Source organism: Bos taurus, chromosome 4 (assembly GCF_002263795.3).
Source record: "Bos taurus isolate L1 Dominette 01449 registration number 42190680 breed Hereford chromosome 4, ARS-UCD2.0, whole genome shotgun sequence".
NCBI classification, from domain to species: domain Eukaryota; kingdom Metazoa; phylum Chordata; class Mammalia; order Artiodactyla; family Bovidae; genus Bos; species Bos taurus.
Window position 1 is genome coordinate 40340714 of NC_037331.1, and position 21190 is coordinate 40361903.

At 34.3% G+C, this 21190-nt stretch overlaps 1 protein-coding gene across 3 annotated transcripts in view; it reads right to left on the bottom strand.

The window, feature by feature from the left end:
- Positions 1-20089, bottom strand: part of LOC518526 (CD36 molecule (thrombospondin receptor)) — a 40880-nt gene extending 20791 nt beyond the window's left edge. The window contains 5 exon segments of one of the 3 annotated variants that reach the window (NM_001046239.2): positions 23-170; positions 3113-3273; positions 10196-10353; positions 11925-12047; positions 20045-20089. In NM_001046239.2, coding sequence (NP_001039704.2) covers positions 23-170; positions 3113-3273; positions 10196-10315 — 429 coding nt within the window. In that variant the 5' untranslated portion in view covers positions 10316-10353; positions 11925-12047; positions 20045-20089. 3 annotated transcript variants of the gene reach the window in all.
- Positions 20090-21190: the final 1101 nt, after the last annotated feature.

Sequence of the window (21190 nt, forward strand, 5' to 3'; positions counted from 1 at the left end):
CCATAATTTTGTGTTTACTTACTGCTACAGCCAGGTTGAGAACAGTGAATGTGTCATTCTCTGTTCCAACTGATAGCGAGGGTTCAAAGATGGCGCCTTTGGGCCGTTGGAAAGAGACTGTGTGGGTCTTAGAGTCTTGGCTTATTATATCCTTAGCTAGATAACGGACTCTGAAAAACAGAAGTGAAAAGAAAATTCAGAAAAAAACATTGTCACAAATGCATTCACTCATGCAGTAAATAATTTTTTTGAGTATATAGATGGTCAGAAATTAGGCTAAACAAGTAAGTTAAAAAGATATACATGCCAAATGCTGAGTCTTGCAAATTAGTCAAGGTCGGGGAGAGGTGTCTTAGTTGTGTATAGCAGGGAAGAAAGAATGTGTGTCATTATAGGAGTTTACATAGATTCTTGGGAAAACACAGAACAGGTACACACCCAGGCTAGGCATGGTTATGCTGAGGATAATGGCCAGGATACAATTCCACATAAGTAGGCTGAGGGACAAATAGAAGTGTAGTTAAGCAAAATAGTGTTGAAAATAGCATGTATAAGAAGAACATGGTGTAATTTTGCATGTGCAGAGGTTTCAATATATTTGGTTTACAGAGTCAGAGTAAGGAGAGTGGTGGAAATAAAATTACTAAAGTAAACAAGATCTCAAACATAAAAGGTTGTACCCCATACTAGAATGTTTAGTTTTTTATCCTGAGGTTCAGGAGGAGACAGTAGAGAAGTTGAAGGAAGGGACAGTAAGAGCACGTTTCCTTATTAGATAGTCTGTTTATAGTGAACAGACTTTCCTGCACTGACTTTTCATAATTTCCAGCATTTTAATGAAAATTAAAGATACCTAATGGAATATAATTTCCACTTTACAGGTCAATTTCCCTCCATCCCTTCCTCATATATTGTATACTTATTAGTTCTGAGCTCCTGGCTCTAACATTTCTAGGCAAAGTACCAACCACTTTTTTAGGAATGTGGTGAAGGGTTGTTATTATGGAAACAAAATCTTTTGCAATTACAAGATATTTACTGAGATGAAATAAGGTATACATTGCACTATCCTATATTTGATTGTCTATTATTTGAGGTTAAAATAGGTATCTATTATTATCTAAGATAAAGACTGAAAAAAAATCATGGGACTGAAATGTTTAAAATATAACAAATTAAAAAATCACACATTTCAATCAGGTATAATAAAAATGTGAAATTCATGTAGGGTAGGTATTATGAGTGTTTTTTATCCCCAACCACAGTGCCTGGTACTTGGTAAGTTTTCAACAAAAACTTTTTGAACAAATAATTAATGTTTCACATTATCTCAAAAAAGAATTCCGAAAAGATAGAAATATATTTTACTGTTAATATACTTTCTTCAAGGTTTTATCATTTACTTTCTCTGAGTCCTATAGACATGCAAAGAATATAAAAATCTGAAACAGCATCCAGGACAATCTATTATCAGTCAATTACTGTTTTCTCTTAGAAAGATGTATTTTAAATTTAGATTATCTATTATTAACATTTAAAATTAAAATGCTCTAATTTTCAGGAATATTTATGTTTATAATAATTGAGATGATAGTAAAACAACTGTGAGCAAATTCTAGTTTTACTTAGTTGTACTTACAACACTGCACCAGGATATGGCACTCACCAAGAGAAAAATCCTTATACTGAGGCCTGTGTTTAGAATGTACTTTTAGAAAGAGAACATAATCACTCAATTTTTGGTTTAAAAATTAGAATACAGGGAATTCCCTGAAAGTCCTTTGGTTAGCACTTAGCAATTCTACTTCAGGGAAGCACAGGTTTGATCCCTAGTCAGGGAACTAAAGTCCTAATTCTTGGCTAAGTTTAGTCTCCTTTCTTACTTTCATAGTTAGAAAAGTCAGTCTTGTAATTTATATAGGAGAAAATGTATACAAAAATCTTAGAGTTACCAGTTCCTAAGTCTGTGTGAACATGGTAAATCAGTTCACAGTTCCTAGAATGAGTTTTTTAAATTTACAAGATGAAACTTTCTGGCAAATTATTTCCCATTAGTGCTGATACCTAAGGTTCTTTTCAAAAATGTGTTAAACTGTTAAGGCATGCAAAAAAAAAAGGTACAGCTTATTCAGTCTCAGTACTGGACAAAACAAAACTACTAACAGAATAAAAGTACCCTTAAGACCTGGAAAATAGTTTGAATAGAAATCTTTAGCAAGTATTGTAGTTATGTAAAATCAGTTTAATGCTGTGATTCTCAAATTTGAGTATGTATTGAAATCCCCCGAATATTTATCAAACTCATTACTAGGCTCAAAACCAAGTATATCTGATACATTTGATCTAAGGTGAGGCCTGAGAATTTGCATTTCTACCTAGTTCCCAGATGATGTTGATGTTGCTGGTCCAGAAACCACATTTTGAGAACCACTCATATAACCTACATTTTAAGTTTTAGGATTATAAAATACTCTAGTTTTAAAATTTTTGATAGATTTTTAAAATTTAGCTTGCATATTTTACAGCTGTTTTTAAAATTTTATATTTTACTTTATTTTTTAATTTTTATTTTATATAGGAGTATAATTGATTAACAATGTTGTACTAGTTTCAGTTTTACAGCAGTGATTCAGTTATATATGTACATACACAAACATATAATATATACACGTCTATACGTATTTTCTTTTTTCAAATTCCTTCCCCATGTAGGTTATTACATAATACTGAGCCGAGTTACCAGTGCCATATGGTAGGTCCTTGTTTGTTATCTATTTTAGATATAGCAGTGTGGATAGTTTGGGAGTTTGGAATTGACATGCAGACGCTGCTAGAGTTGAGAACAAATGTCACAAGGGTAAAACACTGTAACTTATTAAATATAGATCTGTAAATTGATGCTGGTAAATTCATAATAAAATCTGTATTTCTTATACTCATTAAATCCTTAGATTAGGGTTTTATTAATACATAGGCAGAAACAAATATTTCAGTGTATGTTAATGGCAAGAAAGTAATAAATACAGTTCAGTACAGTGACATTTATCAAGTGGAAGCTTTTTCAGAAATACATGTATTCAAGGAAAGAGTGCCACGTATTTGGGGGACTCACCTGTACGTGTAAGGACCTCTTTGCTTAACTTTAATTTTGCTGCTATTGACTGCCACTTCCTCTGGATTCTGCACATCAAATATCCAAAATTGTCTGTAAACGTTAGCACCTGCTTTAACCCAATTTTTAAAAGCAATTGTACCTTCTTCAAGGACCGATTCCTGTGAAAAAGAAAACAAGTTTGGGTTACTTCTTTGTAGTCAATAAGGGCACTTGTGGGAGTTGCAAACCTTCATTAGTCAATGAAAGGACTAGGCTCAAGTACTTGCGTATGAGAACTTCTGCAACCTACCACATGAAACAGAAATGTTTTCAACACATGATGGTTTGCAGTCTCTTTTAGTTGATCTTTTACAAAGAGAATCCGTGTGTAATATTGTACACATGTCTGGTGATTGTAAGGCCAACCACTGGCAAGGTTTAGAGTGATCTTATTTCAATACGGCAATAGTTTGTAACAATTTATTAAGCGAATTTTATTAAACCTTTTCCAAAAGGTTCTTACCAGGTTGAACATTAGCTTTTCTACCCTCAGCAAGTTGAACTGAGGAGGCAAAACAGAACTGAGAGAAAAATCTAGTAAAAACTGGAAGTATTTTCATTTTTCATGCCGGAGCTCCTACAGCGAGTGAGACTCTCTTATGTTTTACAACCAGTTTTCCTTGAAAAATGCTCAATTGTATCTTGACGTCTCATTTCTATAGTAAGCCCAAAATAAAGACAAAATTATGTATAGAAAAAGTATTATGGCTTGTTTAAATGTAAAGGTGTTGTGAGGATGTTGAAGCTGAAATTAGTCCTAAAGAAGAATTAGATGTTAATTCCCATTTCAAGGAAGCACACGGACATATACATTATTATTTTCACATTGTAAGAATCTTAAAGACTAATAACAATTGTTTATCATGTACCCCCAAGGCACATATCTTATTAAATGTTCTTAATTAAAGGAACTTCTAAGTATTTACAGAATTGAAAAGGAATTGTGGTAGAATATACCTGGTGGGACAGAAAATATATTCATTCTAATGCTTATATACATTGAATATCAAAACACAGTATAAGCATATCATGTTTTTCTTCTAAATGCTATGAATCATTTTTCCTTAATAGTTCATTTGTAGATTTTTTTTCAACTGGAAAGTGGAAATACAAAACTGAAATGAATGCATTGAATTATCAGATGTTAGAGTTAGGGTCACATAATCCCATCCATTTTTTTAGGGTTCTGTAGAAAACAGATGTCTGATTCAATGCTGTATGACAATTTACTAGTAGATAATGGAGAATGTAAAGAATGGAGGGAAACAATAGAATGGAAAATGCTAGAGATCTCTTCAAGAAAATGAGAGATACCAAGGGAACATTTCATGCAATTATGGCCACAATAAAGGACAGAAATGGTATGGATCTAACAGACAGAAAATATTAACAAGAAGTGGCAAGAATACACAGAAAAACTATACAATAAAGATCTTAATGACCCAGATAACCACGATGGTTATCTAGAGCCAGACATCCTGGAGTGCTAAGTCAAGTGGGCCTTAGGAAGCATCACTATGAAGAAAAGCCCGTGGAGGTACTCAGTATGCCAGCAAATTTGAAAAGCTCAGCAGTGGCCACAGAACAGAAAAAGGTACATTTTCATTCCAATCCCAAAGAAAGGCAATGCCAAAAAATGTTCAAACTATGGCACAGTTGCACACATCTCACATGCTAGCAAAATAATGCTCTAAATTCTCCAAGCTAGGCTTCAACAGTACATGAACCGAGAATTTCCAGATGTTCAAGCTGGATTTAGGAAAGGCATATGCACCAGAGATCAAATTGCCAACATCTGTTGGATCAAAGAAAAAGCAGAGAGTTCCAGAAAAACATCTACTTTATTGACTATGCCAAAGCCTTTGACTGTGTGGATCACAACAAACTGTGGAAAATCCCTAAAGAGATGAGAATACCAGACCACCTCCTGTGCCTCCTGAGAAATCTGTGTGCATGTTAAGAAGCAACAGTTAGAACTGGACATGGAACAACAGAATGGTTCCAAATTGAGAAAGGGAAGGAGTACATCAAGACTGTATATTGTCATCCTGCTTATATAACTTCTATGCAGAGTACCTCATGTGAAGTGCTAGGCTGGATGAAGCACAAGCTGGAATTAAGATTCCCAGGAGAAATATCAATAATCTCAGATATGCAGGAGACACTGACCCTTATCGCAGAAAGTAAAGAGGAATTAAAGAGCCTCTTGATGAAAGTGAAAGAGGAGAGTAAAAAAGCTGGCTTAAAATTCAACATTCAAAAAAAAAAAAAATTCAACATTCAAGAAACTAAGATCAGGGCATCTGGTCCCATCACTTCATGGCAAATCGATGGAAAACGTGAGAGACTTTATTTTCTTGGGCTCCAAAATCACTTCAAATGTTGACTTCAGCCATGAAATTAAACAATACTTGCTCCTTGGAAGAAAAGCTATGACAAACATAGACAGCATATTAAGAAGCAAAGACATTACTTTGGCAACAAAAGTCTGTCTAGTCAAAGCTATGGTTTTTCCAATAGTCATATATGGATGTGAGAGTTGGACATAAAGAAGTTTGAATGCTTTTATAAAGAATTGATGCTTTTGAACTGTGGTGTTGGAGAAGATTCTTGAGAGTCACTTGGACCTCAGGGACATCAAATCAGTCAATCCTAAAGGAAATCAATCCTGAATATTCATCGGAAGGACTGATGCTGAAGCTCCAATACTTTCACCATTGATGCGAAGAACTGACTCCTTGGAAAAGACCCTGATGCTGGGAAAGATCGAAGGCATGAGGAGAAGGGGACGACAGAGGACGAGATGGTTGGAGGGCATCACTGCCTCAATGGACATGAGTCTGAGCAAGCTCCGGGAGTTGGTGATGAACAGGGAAGCCTGGAGTGCTGCAGTCGATGAGGTCCCAAAGAGTCAGACACAACTGAGCGACTGAACTAGATGGAGAATCAGATCTTTCACTCCAGGGTCGTGTTGTTTACACCAGTAAACTTTGACTACTATTATTATACAAATTCTGTCCACCCTTTAGAGGGGAGACCTCTAGTCTTATTTACTTTCTTAGATTGCTTTAACTACTTTGTTCTTAGCATTCCTGTATAAACCAATTATGTGGCAATAACTCATGTAAAATTATAACAGTTCTTTTCTTGCTGTTTTATCATTTTTATGTTTATTCTTGAGGGAAATTAAAGCTTCTTAAAAAGCAGAAATATACTGAAAATACTTTTCATCTCCTCTCCTCAGTACCAAAATCAACTGTTTGTAATCAGTTGCAAGCAGTCTCTGTGTTCATAAAATTTTCTTATATGTGTATGTATTATGAACATGTATGTGTGTGCATGCTGAGAGAAAGAAATCTTTAATTCCTTTCTTTGTGTTCTATAGTTAATATCATAGGGAAATTTAAAAAATTATGTAAAATTACTTTTGTTATACAATAATCTCTAAACATTTATCAAACGATGTGAACAATGTCAAGGTAATGAATTATCCTTCATAAAAACTGGCAAAACTTTGTCCTTTTTCTAAAGTCCTTTGGCAGTTTCTGCTTTCCACATTCATGGCAACTCATACCATTGACTTTTAGTTTATCTAGCAAGATTGTATAAGCCTGCTGTCTTCACATAAATTTGCTAGGAATCATAGTCTAAAATATTGTTAGAAAAAAGTTTCTACCATGCAGTCCTTAAAAAGTTGCTTAGAAATAAAGTAATATATATATATATATATATATTTATATATAAATTAGTCTATTGTTTTAGGCCATTTCAAATGCTAGAGTCAGGCTGTTGTCTTTTAGAATTAAAAGGTATCATAGTCCCAGATCTATACTTTAAAAGTTAGGTAACATCATGAGATGATATTCTGATCTGTTAAAATTAGGCACTTTAATTCTACTTCCTTTGTTTTTAAATGGTGTTTGTATGCAGATTATAACTTTCCCAAATTGGTATTAGTCCATTAAATGAAGCTAGTAATGGTAATGATTTCAATGGTAAACAAAAACTGACCAGTACTAAAATTTGTATATATTTGTAAAATAAACAGCATTAAACTAAGTGCTCTTGAGGTAGAGGTAAGGTACTTGGCTCACTGTGGTGGTGATGGTTTAGTTGCTAAGTCATGTCCAACTCTTGTGACCCCATGGGCTCTAGTCTGCCAGACTCCTCTGTCCATGGGATTTCCCGGACAAGAATACTGGAGAAAGTAGCCATTTCCTTCTTCAGGGATCTTCCTGACCCAGGGATCAAACCCGTGTCTCCAGAATTACAAGTGGAATCTTTACTGCTGGGTTTACATATAATTCAGAAATGCAACTCCTACTGTTGGCCAGTTTTTCTGACCTTTTGTTTCTACATTCAAACTCTCTAGAAAGCAAACCTGCTGTTTAGTTTTATATGTAATCTCTATAGTAATGATAAAACCTGTCTGAGCACCGACCTTTGAAATACATACTGATGTTCATATCAAATTACTTGTAAAACCTCTGTCTTGTATTCTTCCAGGGAATACGTTTCCTTCAGTAACTCAACTGGATATCTTACCGTTTGCAACTTTTACTCCTCTCTTTCCCTATTTAATCCTTTTATCCCAGTGCATCCCATCACCCATCAGTTCTGTGTATTCTACCACACTAGGCCAGAGTGCCTTTTGTTAGTACAGACTGAGCAGTAATCTTTCTAAAAGGGAGTCTTAAATGGCATGAAAAAGAGCCACAAAAACAAGCCATGTGGAGGCTAAATAATATGCTTCTTAACGACTAATGGATCTCTGAGGAAATATAAAGTCACCTGAAGACAAATGAAAATGAAAACATGACAATTCAAAACTTAAGGGATGCAGCAATGCAGTTCTAACAGAAATTTATAGCTATACAGGTTTATATCAGGAAACAAACAAAAAAATCTCAGTTAAACAACCTAACCAGACACCTAAAGGAATTAGAAAGAGAGGAATAAACAAAACCCAAAGATAGTAGAAGGAAAGAAATCATAAAGATAAGAGCAGAAATAAATGAAATAGATAGTAAAAAAACCCCAATGAAACTAAAAACTAGCTCTTGAAAATGATAAGTAAAAATGATAAGCCTTTAGCTAGACTCATCAGAAAAAAAGAGAAATGGCCCAAATTAATAAAATCAGAAATGAAAAAGAAGTTACAACCAACACCACAGAAATACCCAAAATCATAAGAGATTACTATGAACAACTGTATACCAATAAAATGGATAATCTAGACTAAAAAATGGAAAAATTCTTAGAAAGATACATTCTCCCAAGACTGAGCCAGGAAGAAATAGGAAGTATGAACAGACCAATTACCAATAATGAAATTAAATCAGTAATTTAAAAACTTACAACAAAATTTGAGGATCAGATGGCTTTACAGGTGAACTCTACTAAACATTTAGAAAATAATTGAAACCTATCCTTCTCATACTATTCCACAAAATTGCAGAGGAAGGAGTACTTCCAAACTTATTCTGTGGCCAGCATCACCCTGATACCAGAACCAGACAAATATATTGCAAAAAAAGAAAACTGAAGGCCAGTATCTCTGATGAACACAAATAATAAATGTTGGTGAGGATGTAGAGAAAAGGGAACCCTCATACATTGTTGGTGAGAATGTAAATTGATTCAGCAAGGGTGGAGGTGTCCACAAAATCTAAATAAAGAACTCTGTATGACCCAGCATTTCCATCCCTGGGTATGTATTCAACAAAAACAGTAATTTGAAAAGATGCATGCTCCCCAGTGGTCATAGTTGCATTATTTACAGTTGCCAAAGTATGGAAGCAACCTACGTGGCCACCAATAGATGAATGGATAAATAAGATTTGGTATCTATATGCAGTGGAATATTACTCAGACATAGAGAAAGAATGAAATTTTGCCAATTGAAGCAACATAGATGAATGTGGTTGCCATTATGCTAAGTGAAATTAATCAGACAGAGGAAAACAAATACTATATGATATTAGGAAAAGTAAAAGCGTTAGTCACGAGACATGTCTGACTCTTTGCAGCTCCATGGACTGTCGCCCACAGGGCTCCTCTATCCATAGAATTCTCCAGGCAAGAATACTGGAATGGGTTGCCATTCCCGTCTGCAGGGTGTCTTCCCAACCCAGGGATCAAACCCGGGTCTCCTGCATTGCAGGCAAATTCTTTACCATCTGAACCACCAGGGAAGCTCGTGATATTACTTATAGTGGAATCTAAAAAAATACAGCAAACTAATGAGTAAAACAAAAAAGAAACAGATTTGTGGATATAGAGAACAAGTGGTTACCAGTGAGGAGATAAGTTTGGGCAACATAAAAATAAAGGAAAATGTTTATTATGGAATTATATAAAATCATGGTTGTTCTTTGGAAGGACTGATGCTAAAGCTAAAACTCCAATACTTTGGCCACCTCATGCAAAGAGTAGACTCATTGGAAAAGACTCTGATGCTGGGAGGAATTGGGGGCAGGAGGAGAAGGGGATGACAGAGGATGAGATGGCTGGATGGCATCACCAACTCGATGGACATGAGTTGGAGTGAACTCTGGGAGTTGGTGGTGGACAGGGAGGCCTGGTGTGCTGCAGTCCATGGGGTCGCAAAGAGTCAGATACGACTGAGCGACTGAACTGAACTGAACTGATGAAATCATGTATGTGAAACTTTAGAAAATTTTAAAGTACTGTAGAATTTAAAGAATATTTCTTTCAATAAAAATGGTATATATGTGTACAAAAAAGCATATCAACATAATCTTTGAACATAATTAAAAGCCGCTACTTCTACTTACCTGCATACCTATAATAGTTTTTTAATCAAAAATTGGATATTTAGATTTAATATGACAGTGCATTAGTATAGAATATGAATCATACTATGACCATTTCTCTATAATATAGAGTTTCAGTGGTTTATTATGTTGGAGACCAAAAATTGCCAGTTAAAGTGAAATACAAAAGAGGCACCCTAAGCAAAATGGGGATTAAAATGGAACGAATCAAAATGACAAGAAATATTCTTGATAGTACTTGTACCTTTTTAATTGTCTTCTCAATAAGCATGTCTCCAACTGGCATTAGAATCCCTCCGAACAGAGCCACAACTGCACCAATGACAGCACCAGTGACGAGCCCACAGTTTCGATCGCAGCCCATGTTTCTTGCAAGGAAATTCTAAGTAGAATGAGTAGATCCTATTGTAACAAAGAATATATTATTCTAATATTTGAAAACATGTTCATCTGAGATATTTTGGTTGCAACAGCATTTTTCAAAATGAGGTTGACCTAATATTGATAAATGGAATGAGTTTTGTAGCTTACAAACAAAATTTCCCTACTTCAGAATGCCCTGACAAAGGAAAATAAAAATGCCAACAGAATGGATGCTACAGACAAAAAAGACAAAAAAACATTTTTTTCAATCTTGAGAAGATAATAAAAATTATAATTTGTTATGATCTCAGGTTTTCCCTACCTAGCTTTGTTGTGGTAGAAATACCACTATGATGATTTTATTACTATTTCTGTCCACTTGAAGAGCCATTTAGTTTTTTTAAAGAATTAATTGCATAGGTAAGGAAATAAGAAAAATTAGATTTTCCCCAAAATGTAGAAAGACTGAATTATAGGCACTTTTTCATGGCAATTTATTTATTTTTTATCCATTATGATTTCCCTCGCCTGTGCCTAATACCAAAGATTCTTCCACTGTATATTGGGATGGACAAATGGATTCACATTGAGGTCCTGATGAAATGTATATCATCATTAGTGTCACATGATTTTTCCAATGTAAACAAACACCGTACAAGGTGAAACAGATGATTCATTTTTCCTGTGGAATTTTATGTGTTCCTAAGCAAGTAGTGGGGTTTTTTATTAATTTCTTGGGGATGGAGGGTTACCTTTTATGGCTTTGGCCAGGGTGGTCATAATGCGATGAAACATTATGCGAGGAAATGTTATGTAAACCTGATAGTAATGACTAGATAATTCTCAGGTAGAATCCCCTTTGCTAAATATAATTGTACACCCCCTTACAGTTTTCATGGAACCATAAAATTAATCAATATTAATGTCCTTTGCGATTCTGACAGATGGAATATGAATTGTTCTAAACATTACTGAACTACTGTTTCTAAAATGGCATATATGTGAATATATGCCTGTTTTTGGACTATATGCTGTCATAGTCGAGAATATACCAGACCTATCCCTGAATCATTTCCCTTTATTCAAGCAGCCCCATGGCCTACAGGGAAGGGTCCCAAGAACGTCCACTGGATGATCCAGGGAATAACAGGCTCTTCAGTGTCTTCCTCTCAAAACCTTAAAACTCATTATTTATGACTTTCAAGGACCCTGAGCCCAGAGATATCAAATAATGGGCAGACTGGGTACTGCCTAGGTTCTGTCTGCTTTGTCCTAAAATTGAAGTGAAATAGTTCACACAGCACACTGCTAATAAGTCAAGTGCAAGAAAACAGTCAGTAATTTATTCTGTTGAATTGCATGGTTAGACAGTTACTACTCTAACACTGGTCTGAATCATATAAACAAAGAAAGAAGTTTTGCTGTAGCATTCCTGCATACATGTACTGAAAGGTGAGATTGAATTTGTCTACTTTTTCAAATTTTGAACTCCCTGACTCACTTTTGTTACCTTGATATAAATTTACATTTTTTTTTAAGAATAGACAAGATATTTCATGTGAGTTTTGTCCTGCTCTATCAGCAGCTTTGCTCTCTATGGTTTCACTTACCCGTGGTCAAATAAGTTCAACTGAGTGTAACTGAAACCATAGAATAAGGGGGAGTTCTACTTATGGCTTGGTGCTATCTGTGATTTCAGCCACACGAAGGTTTTAGAAGGTATCTGCCCACACCTGTGGAAAAAAGAGGGACTGCTGTACTTGTGTTCATTTATTATGCTTCAGTATCTTGTCACCATGAGTGAATGTTGCCATTCTAATCGTACTTTAACCTTATACTTCATACTACAAAATTCCAAATAGAGTTGACCCTTGAACAACACAGAAGGGTTACAGACATGGACCCTGTACACAGTGGAAAATCCCTGTATAACAAACAGTGTAGCCCTTCTTATCTGTGGCTCTGCATCCATGGATCCAGCCAGCTACATACTGTGGATCAGGCAGTACCGTGACATTTACTGAAAAAATTCTGTGTAAAGTACACCCACAAAGTTTAAACCTATTATGTTCAAGGGTTACCTGTAGTTTTATTCACCTGCAGCAAAAGAGGGACAAACACATTATGCAAGACATACACTGAGTACATAAGAGAAAAGTTCAAGTTACTCAGCACATTCTACTCAGCTGCTTTCCCACTAATGTTTATATTCAAAAAGCAGTGTTGTTTGTATCCACTCTTCTCTCAAATGCAGCTATGTAGAGCATATAATATTTCTGCCTTATATGTTTGGTTGTCTTAATAATGTAGCTTCTTACATATTGAAATTTATTTTACCTGCTAACTTTAAATTAAGTTTTGTTTGTTATTTCTTTGTCATAAGAAACAGTAAGATATAGATATCTGTAGCAATTTATTTGGAGAAGGCAATGGCAAGCCACTCCAGTACTCTTGCCTAGAAAATCCCATGGACGGAGGAGGCTGGTGGGCTGCAGTCCGTGGGGTCGCGAAGAGTCGGACACAACTGAATGACTTCACTTTCACTTCTCACTTTCATGCATTGGAGAAGGAAATGGCAACCCACTCCAGTGTTCTTGCCTGGAGAATCCCAGGGACGGGGGAGCCTGGTGGGCTACCGTCTGTGGGGTCGCACAGAGTCGGACATGAAGCGACTTAGCAGCAGCAGCAGCAGCAATTTATTGCTTGCTTAAAGTGCTTAAATTTAGGAAAAGAAGAATAATCACAGGTTTAGGAAAGAAAACTAATTATTTGGACTTAGGTCAGGAAGGAAATGGCAACACATTCCAGTATTCTCCCTTGGAGAATCCATGGACAATGGAGCCTGGCGGGCTACAGCCCGTGGGTTTGCAAAAGTCGGACACGACTTAGCAACTAAACCACCACCACCAGGTCAAGAAGAGAAAATAAAAAGGCAGATTTGCTTTATAAGGTAGAACTATTTTATACCTTTCTTGAGTCTGTAGGGAGATTAGCTCTACCATTTCAGAGATTATACATTTTATTCCTTTTGTAGAATTCACGAATATATCTACATGTGAGCTATCTTTGAAAGAACTAAGAGTTTCTCTGGTTTTTCTTTTCTGTCAAATCAATGGAGTGTTTCTGGAATGAACTTACGAGCATTATGCCTTTCCACTAGGTTAGAAATCTGGTGGCAGAAACTGAGACTGAGCTATAAGAAGCCTCTCCAATGAATAGGTCAGAATATTAGAGAAAGTTGCCTGAAAATCTGTAATAACTCAGATATGTGGATAATGCTATGTTCCCTGGGAAATGCCACCAAGGAAAAGCTTGAAGTGAGTGTTAATCGCTCAGTCATGTCCAACTCTTTGTGTGACCCCATGGTCTGTTCATGGGCTTCTCCAGGCAAGGATACTGGAAGATCCCCTTCTCCAGGGGATCTTTCCAACCCAGGGATCAAACCCAGGTCTCCTACATTGCAGGCAGATTCTTTACCATCTAAACTACCAGGGAAGCCCAAGGAAAGTCTTGGCCAGAGGTAAAATTTCCTGGGTTGTAAACTACAATACTTTAAAACAATTTCGGGTTACAGAAGTACATACTTGTGCCATCAATGAATGCCAGGACCTAGATGACCCAGTTTTAGAATTTTGGTTATGATTACTGCAACAAGCAGGTGGAATATGAATGATGAAAGTTCCTTTTTACACTCTTACATGATTTCTAGGTGTGTTTACAAAGCTATGATTCCCCAGCCATGAATAAGATGTAGATTCATATCCAGCTAGTTAAATCAGTCATTTAAATCTTGTGTTTCATCATAAGGAAACACAAGGTCATTAGACTAATACTAATTTTACACACAATCCCAGTGTATAAAGATAGTTAAAAGAAAAGCTATTCTGGTCAAAGTATGGACTCTTGAGTCATCCCCAAAGAACCCAAGGGCTCTGTGGAAAATGTTTAAATAATTAGGTCAGGGGATCTCCAACACCTTTTCTCATTGAAATTACCACAAACCTTCCAATTTACTTGTGCATTTCCATCCTATCAGAATATATGGACCTAAAATATATAATAGAAAAAAAATAGACATAAAATAATATACTTCACTAAATGATACCTCTCACATGTTAGAACTTATAACTGTTTTGGTGACAGTTTTAAAAAATTAAAACAATAAATGCATTGGACTTCATGTAGTATACTAAAGATTCTTTTAGAAACAAACTTATCTTTTAGAGTACTTTTGGAATACTTGATTACTGGGGCTGCTATAAGGTTGAGGTGATTCCCTTAAAGTCATATTGGTTTAAATAGAACTATCTGAAGCCATTTTTGATATATCCAAGATGGAAATACTATTATCTTTTTTTTTTTTTCTACCTCAAGTTGTAAGATACTATACAGTCTACAGGAATTATACTGATTCTGGGCTTTGAAGTCAAGTAATTTAGGTCACTTCTGGGTCTTAATATTATATCATTTCTCTGTGGATCAATTTTCTCTAACTGGATATGATATATATCATGTAAGCTTTCAAATGTCAGTTCAGCTCAGTCATGTCCAACTCTTTGTGACCCCATGGACTGCAGCACACCAGGCTTCCCTGTCCATCACCAACTCCCAGAGCTTACTCAAACTCATGTCCATTGAGTCGGTGATGCCATCCAACCATCTCATCTTCTGTCATCCCCTTTTCCTCCCACCTTCAATCTTTCCCAGCATCAGGGTCTTTACAAATTTCAAATGTCAAATCAGATTAAATGAGATAAAAATTCCTATCATACCATGTTGTTTTTATTTCAAATGTTATTATGACATGTTATTTTAAGTGATCATAACGGTAAAATATTATTACATATTGACCAAGTATTATTTTTTTAATCTAATAAACATATTTTACACAAGTAGGAATGATTATTTGCAAAACACTTGAGACTACCATAAAATCTCATGAGATGATTTGTCCTTTATAGAGAAACTAAGACTATCATACAAATAAAATTGCAGCTTGTAGCTTAGAACAGTGCTCTTTGGAACTTTCAGGTATGACTTGGGCCAGTGAACCAAAAAAAGAAAAAGAAAAACACCTTGTGATTAAATCAGAAAACAGAGAACCAATTCTTCAGGACCAAAGAATCCATAATTCAAATATATTTGAATAAACTTTGCCAAATATTTTCATGAAATACATAGGTAGCAACTATAACTTCCAAGGTAAATTACAAATTTTTCAGTACACTCTGTCCTAATACCTCTCTGGTTATAATTTTGAGATCCTTCCAGGCTACTCTGCTCTCTGGTGATTATGTTTTGGATTTATCTTTCTGGTCTTATAATGATTCTGGTAAATGAAAAAAAAAATTATGTATTTTTCTTCTCAAAGTCCAGTTAACCACTGGACCTTCCAGATGACGAAATTTTTTGATCATTTTTTGAACCGATATTAAAAGCAATGTTTCTTTTACTATTTTAATACCACATAGTGAAGAAAAAACTGAAAAGTACTTGCAAAGATTTTTGAAAATACCTTTCAATATATAACTTGATAATTCTAGAAACTGAGATACAGAAAATTTATGCCATTACAGTTATGTATGAATTCCATTACTAATTAAATTATAACTTTAAATTTCTTCAAAATGATTTATCTTATTTAAATTTGGTATCATCACTCAGGAAAATAATGCACTGGTATTTGTCATAGCTTCCTAAAAAGCTAAAATCATTCATTCTGATTTGTTTTTATCATGTTACCAAGTTTTATATAATTTATACAAAATTATTAAATTTAGAATCATTATTTGAAATTAATATAATTTACCATTCCCAGTACAATTATAATAGCTTTGTTCACTTAAAAATAACATATCCAAGAACACATTGCATTTCGCCATGTAGACAAATGTCAGATTCACCAAAAATTGGGTAATTCAGATAGAAAGTTAAACCAATAACTCTAAAATAATAAATGGTTAATAATTGCATAGAAGAAAGCATGTTGCTATAAGAGTAACAAATCATTTATAGGAAATAATTCTATATTTATTTTTATTAATGCTGATTTTCATTCATAATTTAAATGAAAAATCATGTATAAATAGCTTAAGTAGACTATGAAAGTTCTGCAGTTAATCACATTGGATAGTACATTATTTTAAATATTCACAAATATGTACAGATAAACATAAGATTTTAAACAAGAAGCAAAATGCCATAGACTAGTGGACAAGGTTTTAATATTTTTTTTTACAAATAAAAGTTAAGAAGATTGATAAGTTATAAAACAATACAAACCTAATTTTTTTTAAAAAAGCCTGATGACCTCAAGAAAATTCCTGCTTGCTATTGTTGTTCTGTAACTTCTTAAGGGTTTTTATATAGTAGTGTCATTTCCTACCATTTGGAAGATAGAAATCTTTTATTAAAAAATGAAAAAAAACATTGACTCACCTTTAAAAAAGGTTAAAAAGAATTTTTCAGTAAATGCTCCAACATTTGAACAGTTAATTCTTAGTAGGATCAAATGATATTCCCTAGAAAACCCTACACTGAAATCCTGATTTCAGTTTATGATTACATAAAGTTTGAAAGTTTATGCTTTAAGGAAAAAAAAAGAGAGAGAAAGACAATGCCACATCTCAGTGAGTTTGTTGCAAGAGAAATTTAAAGAAAAAGAAAGAAACCTACATTCATCTCAATACTGATATGGATCCTTAGAGTCTGTTTTTGTATTCTGGTGAAGATCCATCGCCCACATCTGAGATCCTCTGCAGCTCTTTGTGTGCGTGCATCACACACCGTTTTCCATCCAAGCATATCAGATACCCGAGAGACTAAAGGAACTAAACTTGCTGAGTGACCTTTAATACACTCAGTTTTATACACAATCATTATTTCAGATGATAAACTAAGACCTGGGGATGGATAGGAAGTGCAGATGAAAGAATTTTCAGTCTGACTTTCCTGTATGCTATAACTTGAAAAACTCATTTCTTGAAGTTTAAATAAAGTACACTTTCCCATACAGCATTAATCTAAAGGGTGTTGAGGCTAATAACTGTAAAACAAAACTGGAGACTGTCAGTCGACAAGGATGACAAACAAACTTTAAAAAAGGAAATAGCCTATTGTTCTAACTGGAAGTTCTTCACTATCATTTCTGTTAGTTTTACAGAAGTTTCGTGACCACAGAAAAATTCTTCTATGCAAACTAAAAATCATTAAATTTATCTTCAATCTCTTCAGATAAAAAGACAATCATCACATAACACTTAAATAATTCTACTATTTAGGATGAACTTTTAATGAAAAAAAAAAAGTGTATACATAAGTTACTTTAAAATAAAGTCATTATTTTAAAATCTAACCAAATAGAAGGCCTTGCACTTTGAGAGAAAGACCCTCCCAGGCGGTGCTAGTGGTAAAGAACCTGCCTGCAAATACAGGAAACGTAAGAGATGAGGGTTCGATCCCCTGGAGGAGGAAATGGCAACCCACTCCAGTATTCTTGCCTGGAGAATCCTATGGATGGAGGAGCCTGGCAAGCTACAGTCCGTGGGGTTGCAAAGATTTTGCCCACAAATTTATATCCATATGTATATGGACTAGTGCATGCAGTGAATCATAACTTCTGCTACTTGCCTCTTTTAATATTCATGTACCTTGGAGATATTCTCATATTATGAATAGTGTTAACTGTTTTTTTTTTCAATTATTGAAAAATAGTTTGTAATCAAAGTGTATTGTGTTTTAAATAACCCATATCATATTTAATGGAACTTTAAAAACAATGCTAAAAATTCATATGTGTGGTTTTATTTATGTACTTGGGCCTACTAAACAGCAAAAGTGAAATTTCTGGATCAATAATACATACTTTCTTTTGGTAGAAAGAGTATTAGCAAATTTCTTTTTATACATGTACCCAGCAGTGTTTGCAAATGCCTGTCTCAATATATCACACACACTAGTTCATACTGAACTTTATTTTTAACAAGTGCTTATTTTATTGGTAAATAATTTAGTGAAGTTTAACCTATTAATTATATGGGCATTTGTATTTTAAAGTAATTCTGCTAATATACTTGTTCACTTTTTTTTTTTCCTTGGGGTTTGTTTGTCCTTATTAATTAACAATGAAATAGCTACTCTTTTAACATTTGACCCTTTAAAAAAGATTTTTTTAATATTTTAAACTTTATTTTTAAGATTATTTAAAATTTCAATTTTATGAAATTTAATAAATAAACTTTCTTTTATAAACGTTAATAAACTTTCTTCTAGCTTTTGCATGGTTTCAGAAAATCCTTTAGGACAGTTTTTCTCAATCAGCTGAATCATGGACTTTATCCCTTGTGAAGTGAAAGAGGAAGAGTAAAGTCCATTGTGTAATTGTAAATATTACAACATATTTAGGAAGCAGATGACAGGTGCATAAAGTTCTAGATGGGGGATCACAGAGTCCAATTTCTGACCACAGCTCTATTAATAATAATAGGTTTGTGAACTGAGCTTCATACAGTCATCATATTCCTGATTTTCTTTCTTGTTAAAGAAACTAACTCTAAGCCTACCTACAGTCTCAAGCTGAAGATTAAATCATATGGTAGATTTAAATTTAGGATGTAAAGATGAATGCAGATTTTATATAGTAGATAAAAATGTTTAAGTGATTCATTCTTTTTTTGTAGTCTAACAAATGAAAAGAATTTTATTATATGCTTTGCAATTCTAGATTGTATGGGCAGTCAAAGACCTATACATTTTAATGATGATATGGTCCCAGAGTTAACATGTATTGGGAGCTTACTATCTGTCAGTTATTGAAAAAAGTGTTTCACAAATGTTATCTCATTGACCTTGTATGTTCTTTAGACAACTAGTTGAGGTCACACAACTAATATATGCCAAAACAAGGATTAAAACCCCAGTCATCTGACTGAAGAGCCCATATACTTTTCTGAAAGAAAAAATATATATACATATATAAATGAGTTCTTGGTCAATACCTAACTTTACATATTCTTTTTAAGACATTTGTACAAACTGAATAGCGCTTTTAAATAACCTGATGTTAGAAAGTTATAGCTAAATTCAACAGACAAGAAATGAAAATGAGTATATTCTGTATGTGGCAAGTAATAAAATTATTTTGAGATTAAATAAAACAAATTTTATCCTAAAGACCTGTAAAGTACACAATACACATACACTGTAAAGTATTTCACAGTATTAGTTACCAGTATAAAACAATAAGGGAAAATTTGTGTCATCACTTTTATCCTTGGGATAACTAATCATGGATATTTACACACACATATTTGTGCATATGTGTGTATAGCACACATAATTATGTGTGTATGTATCTATATATACATGAACACCTATATTTTCAATCACTGCCTTGTTCATTTACAGAAGTATTAAGCCAGCAGTAGGCTCTACCTGATTTATATGGTGAGTAGGGGCTTCACATGCAGGAATAAAAATAAATATATATGTATACAGTTTAAAAAGAGAATATTAAATACACAAAGCATATTAAGTACACAGTAATGCCAGTGAAAGCTTGAGAGATTAAAATTGAGGTTTCTATACAACTTTTAAAAGAAAATTTCAAGGACACTGCTAAAGATAAAATGCATAATATCAAGGTCTTTAAAGTTTAGACTTAAGCCATGTAGTCTAATGAATAAAAACACAGGATGAAAGTAAACCTACTTCATCAAAGATATAAACTTACCCGTATATTTCATAGGAGCTGTGGTGGGAGCTGTGTGTAAAAGGCAGATTAAAGCGAGAGAGCCTCAGTATATGTGGATAGCTCTCATGTGGACAGAGTTAGATCAATATGTAATTTCAAAGGCTACCTAAAAATCTTGGCAGACATCATCTTTACTTGTTTGCACAGCTGACTCAACTCTCTAAGGAGAGGGAAAAAGTCATTTTTATGTTCTTATCTATATATACATACATATGTGTGTGCACACATATATCCACACATGTGCACACACAGGCAAGCTTATGTGTGTGTATACCTTGCACTTCCCTTTGTTTATCTGCCTCAAATTGTATATGTAACAGGAAAATTATTTTGTCTTTTAAACTTTTTATTTTGTATTGGGGTGTAGACCATTAAGAAACAATGTTAATTGTTTGATAGTTTCAGGTGAACAGGGAAGGAACTCAGCCATACAGGTACATGTATCTATTCTCCCCCAAACCCCTCTCCCATCCAGGCTGTCACATAACACTGAGTGGAGTTTCATGTGCTTTACAGTAGGTCCTTGTTGATTATTCATTTTAAATATAGCAGTGTGTACATGTGTACATGTCCATCCCAAACTCCCTAACTATCCCTTCCCCCCATCCTTCCCCCAGTTTCTCTGTTGGTCTCTTTCTGTTTTGTAAGTACACTCATTTGTATAATTTATTTTTATGTTCTACATACAAGGAATGTCATATGATATTTCTCCTTCTCTGTCTGACTTCACCTATTATGACAATCTTTAGGTCCATCCATGTTGCTGGAAATGACATTATCTCACTCTTTTTAATGGCTGAGTAATATTCCACTGCATATATGTACCATTTCTTCTTTATCCATTCCTCTGTTGATGGACATCTAGGTTATTTCCATATCTTGGCTATTACAAACAGTGCTGCAATGAACATTGTATCCTTTCAGATCATATTTTTCTCTGGATATATGCCCAGGAGTGGCATTGCAGGGTTATATGGTAGATCTATTATTTTTGGTTTTTAAGGAACCTCCATACTATTCTCCATAGTGCCTATACCAATTTACATTCCCACCAAAGTATAGGAGGGCTCCCTTGTCTCCACATCCTCTCTACATTTATGTAACAGAAAATTTTTGTCAGGACTG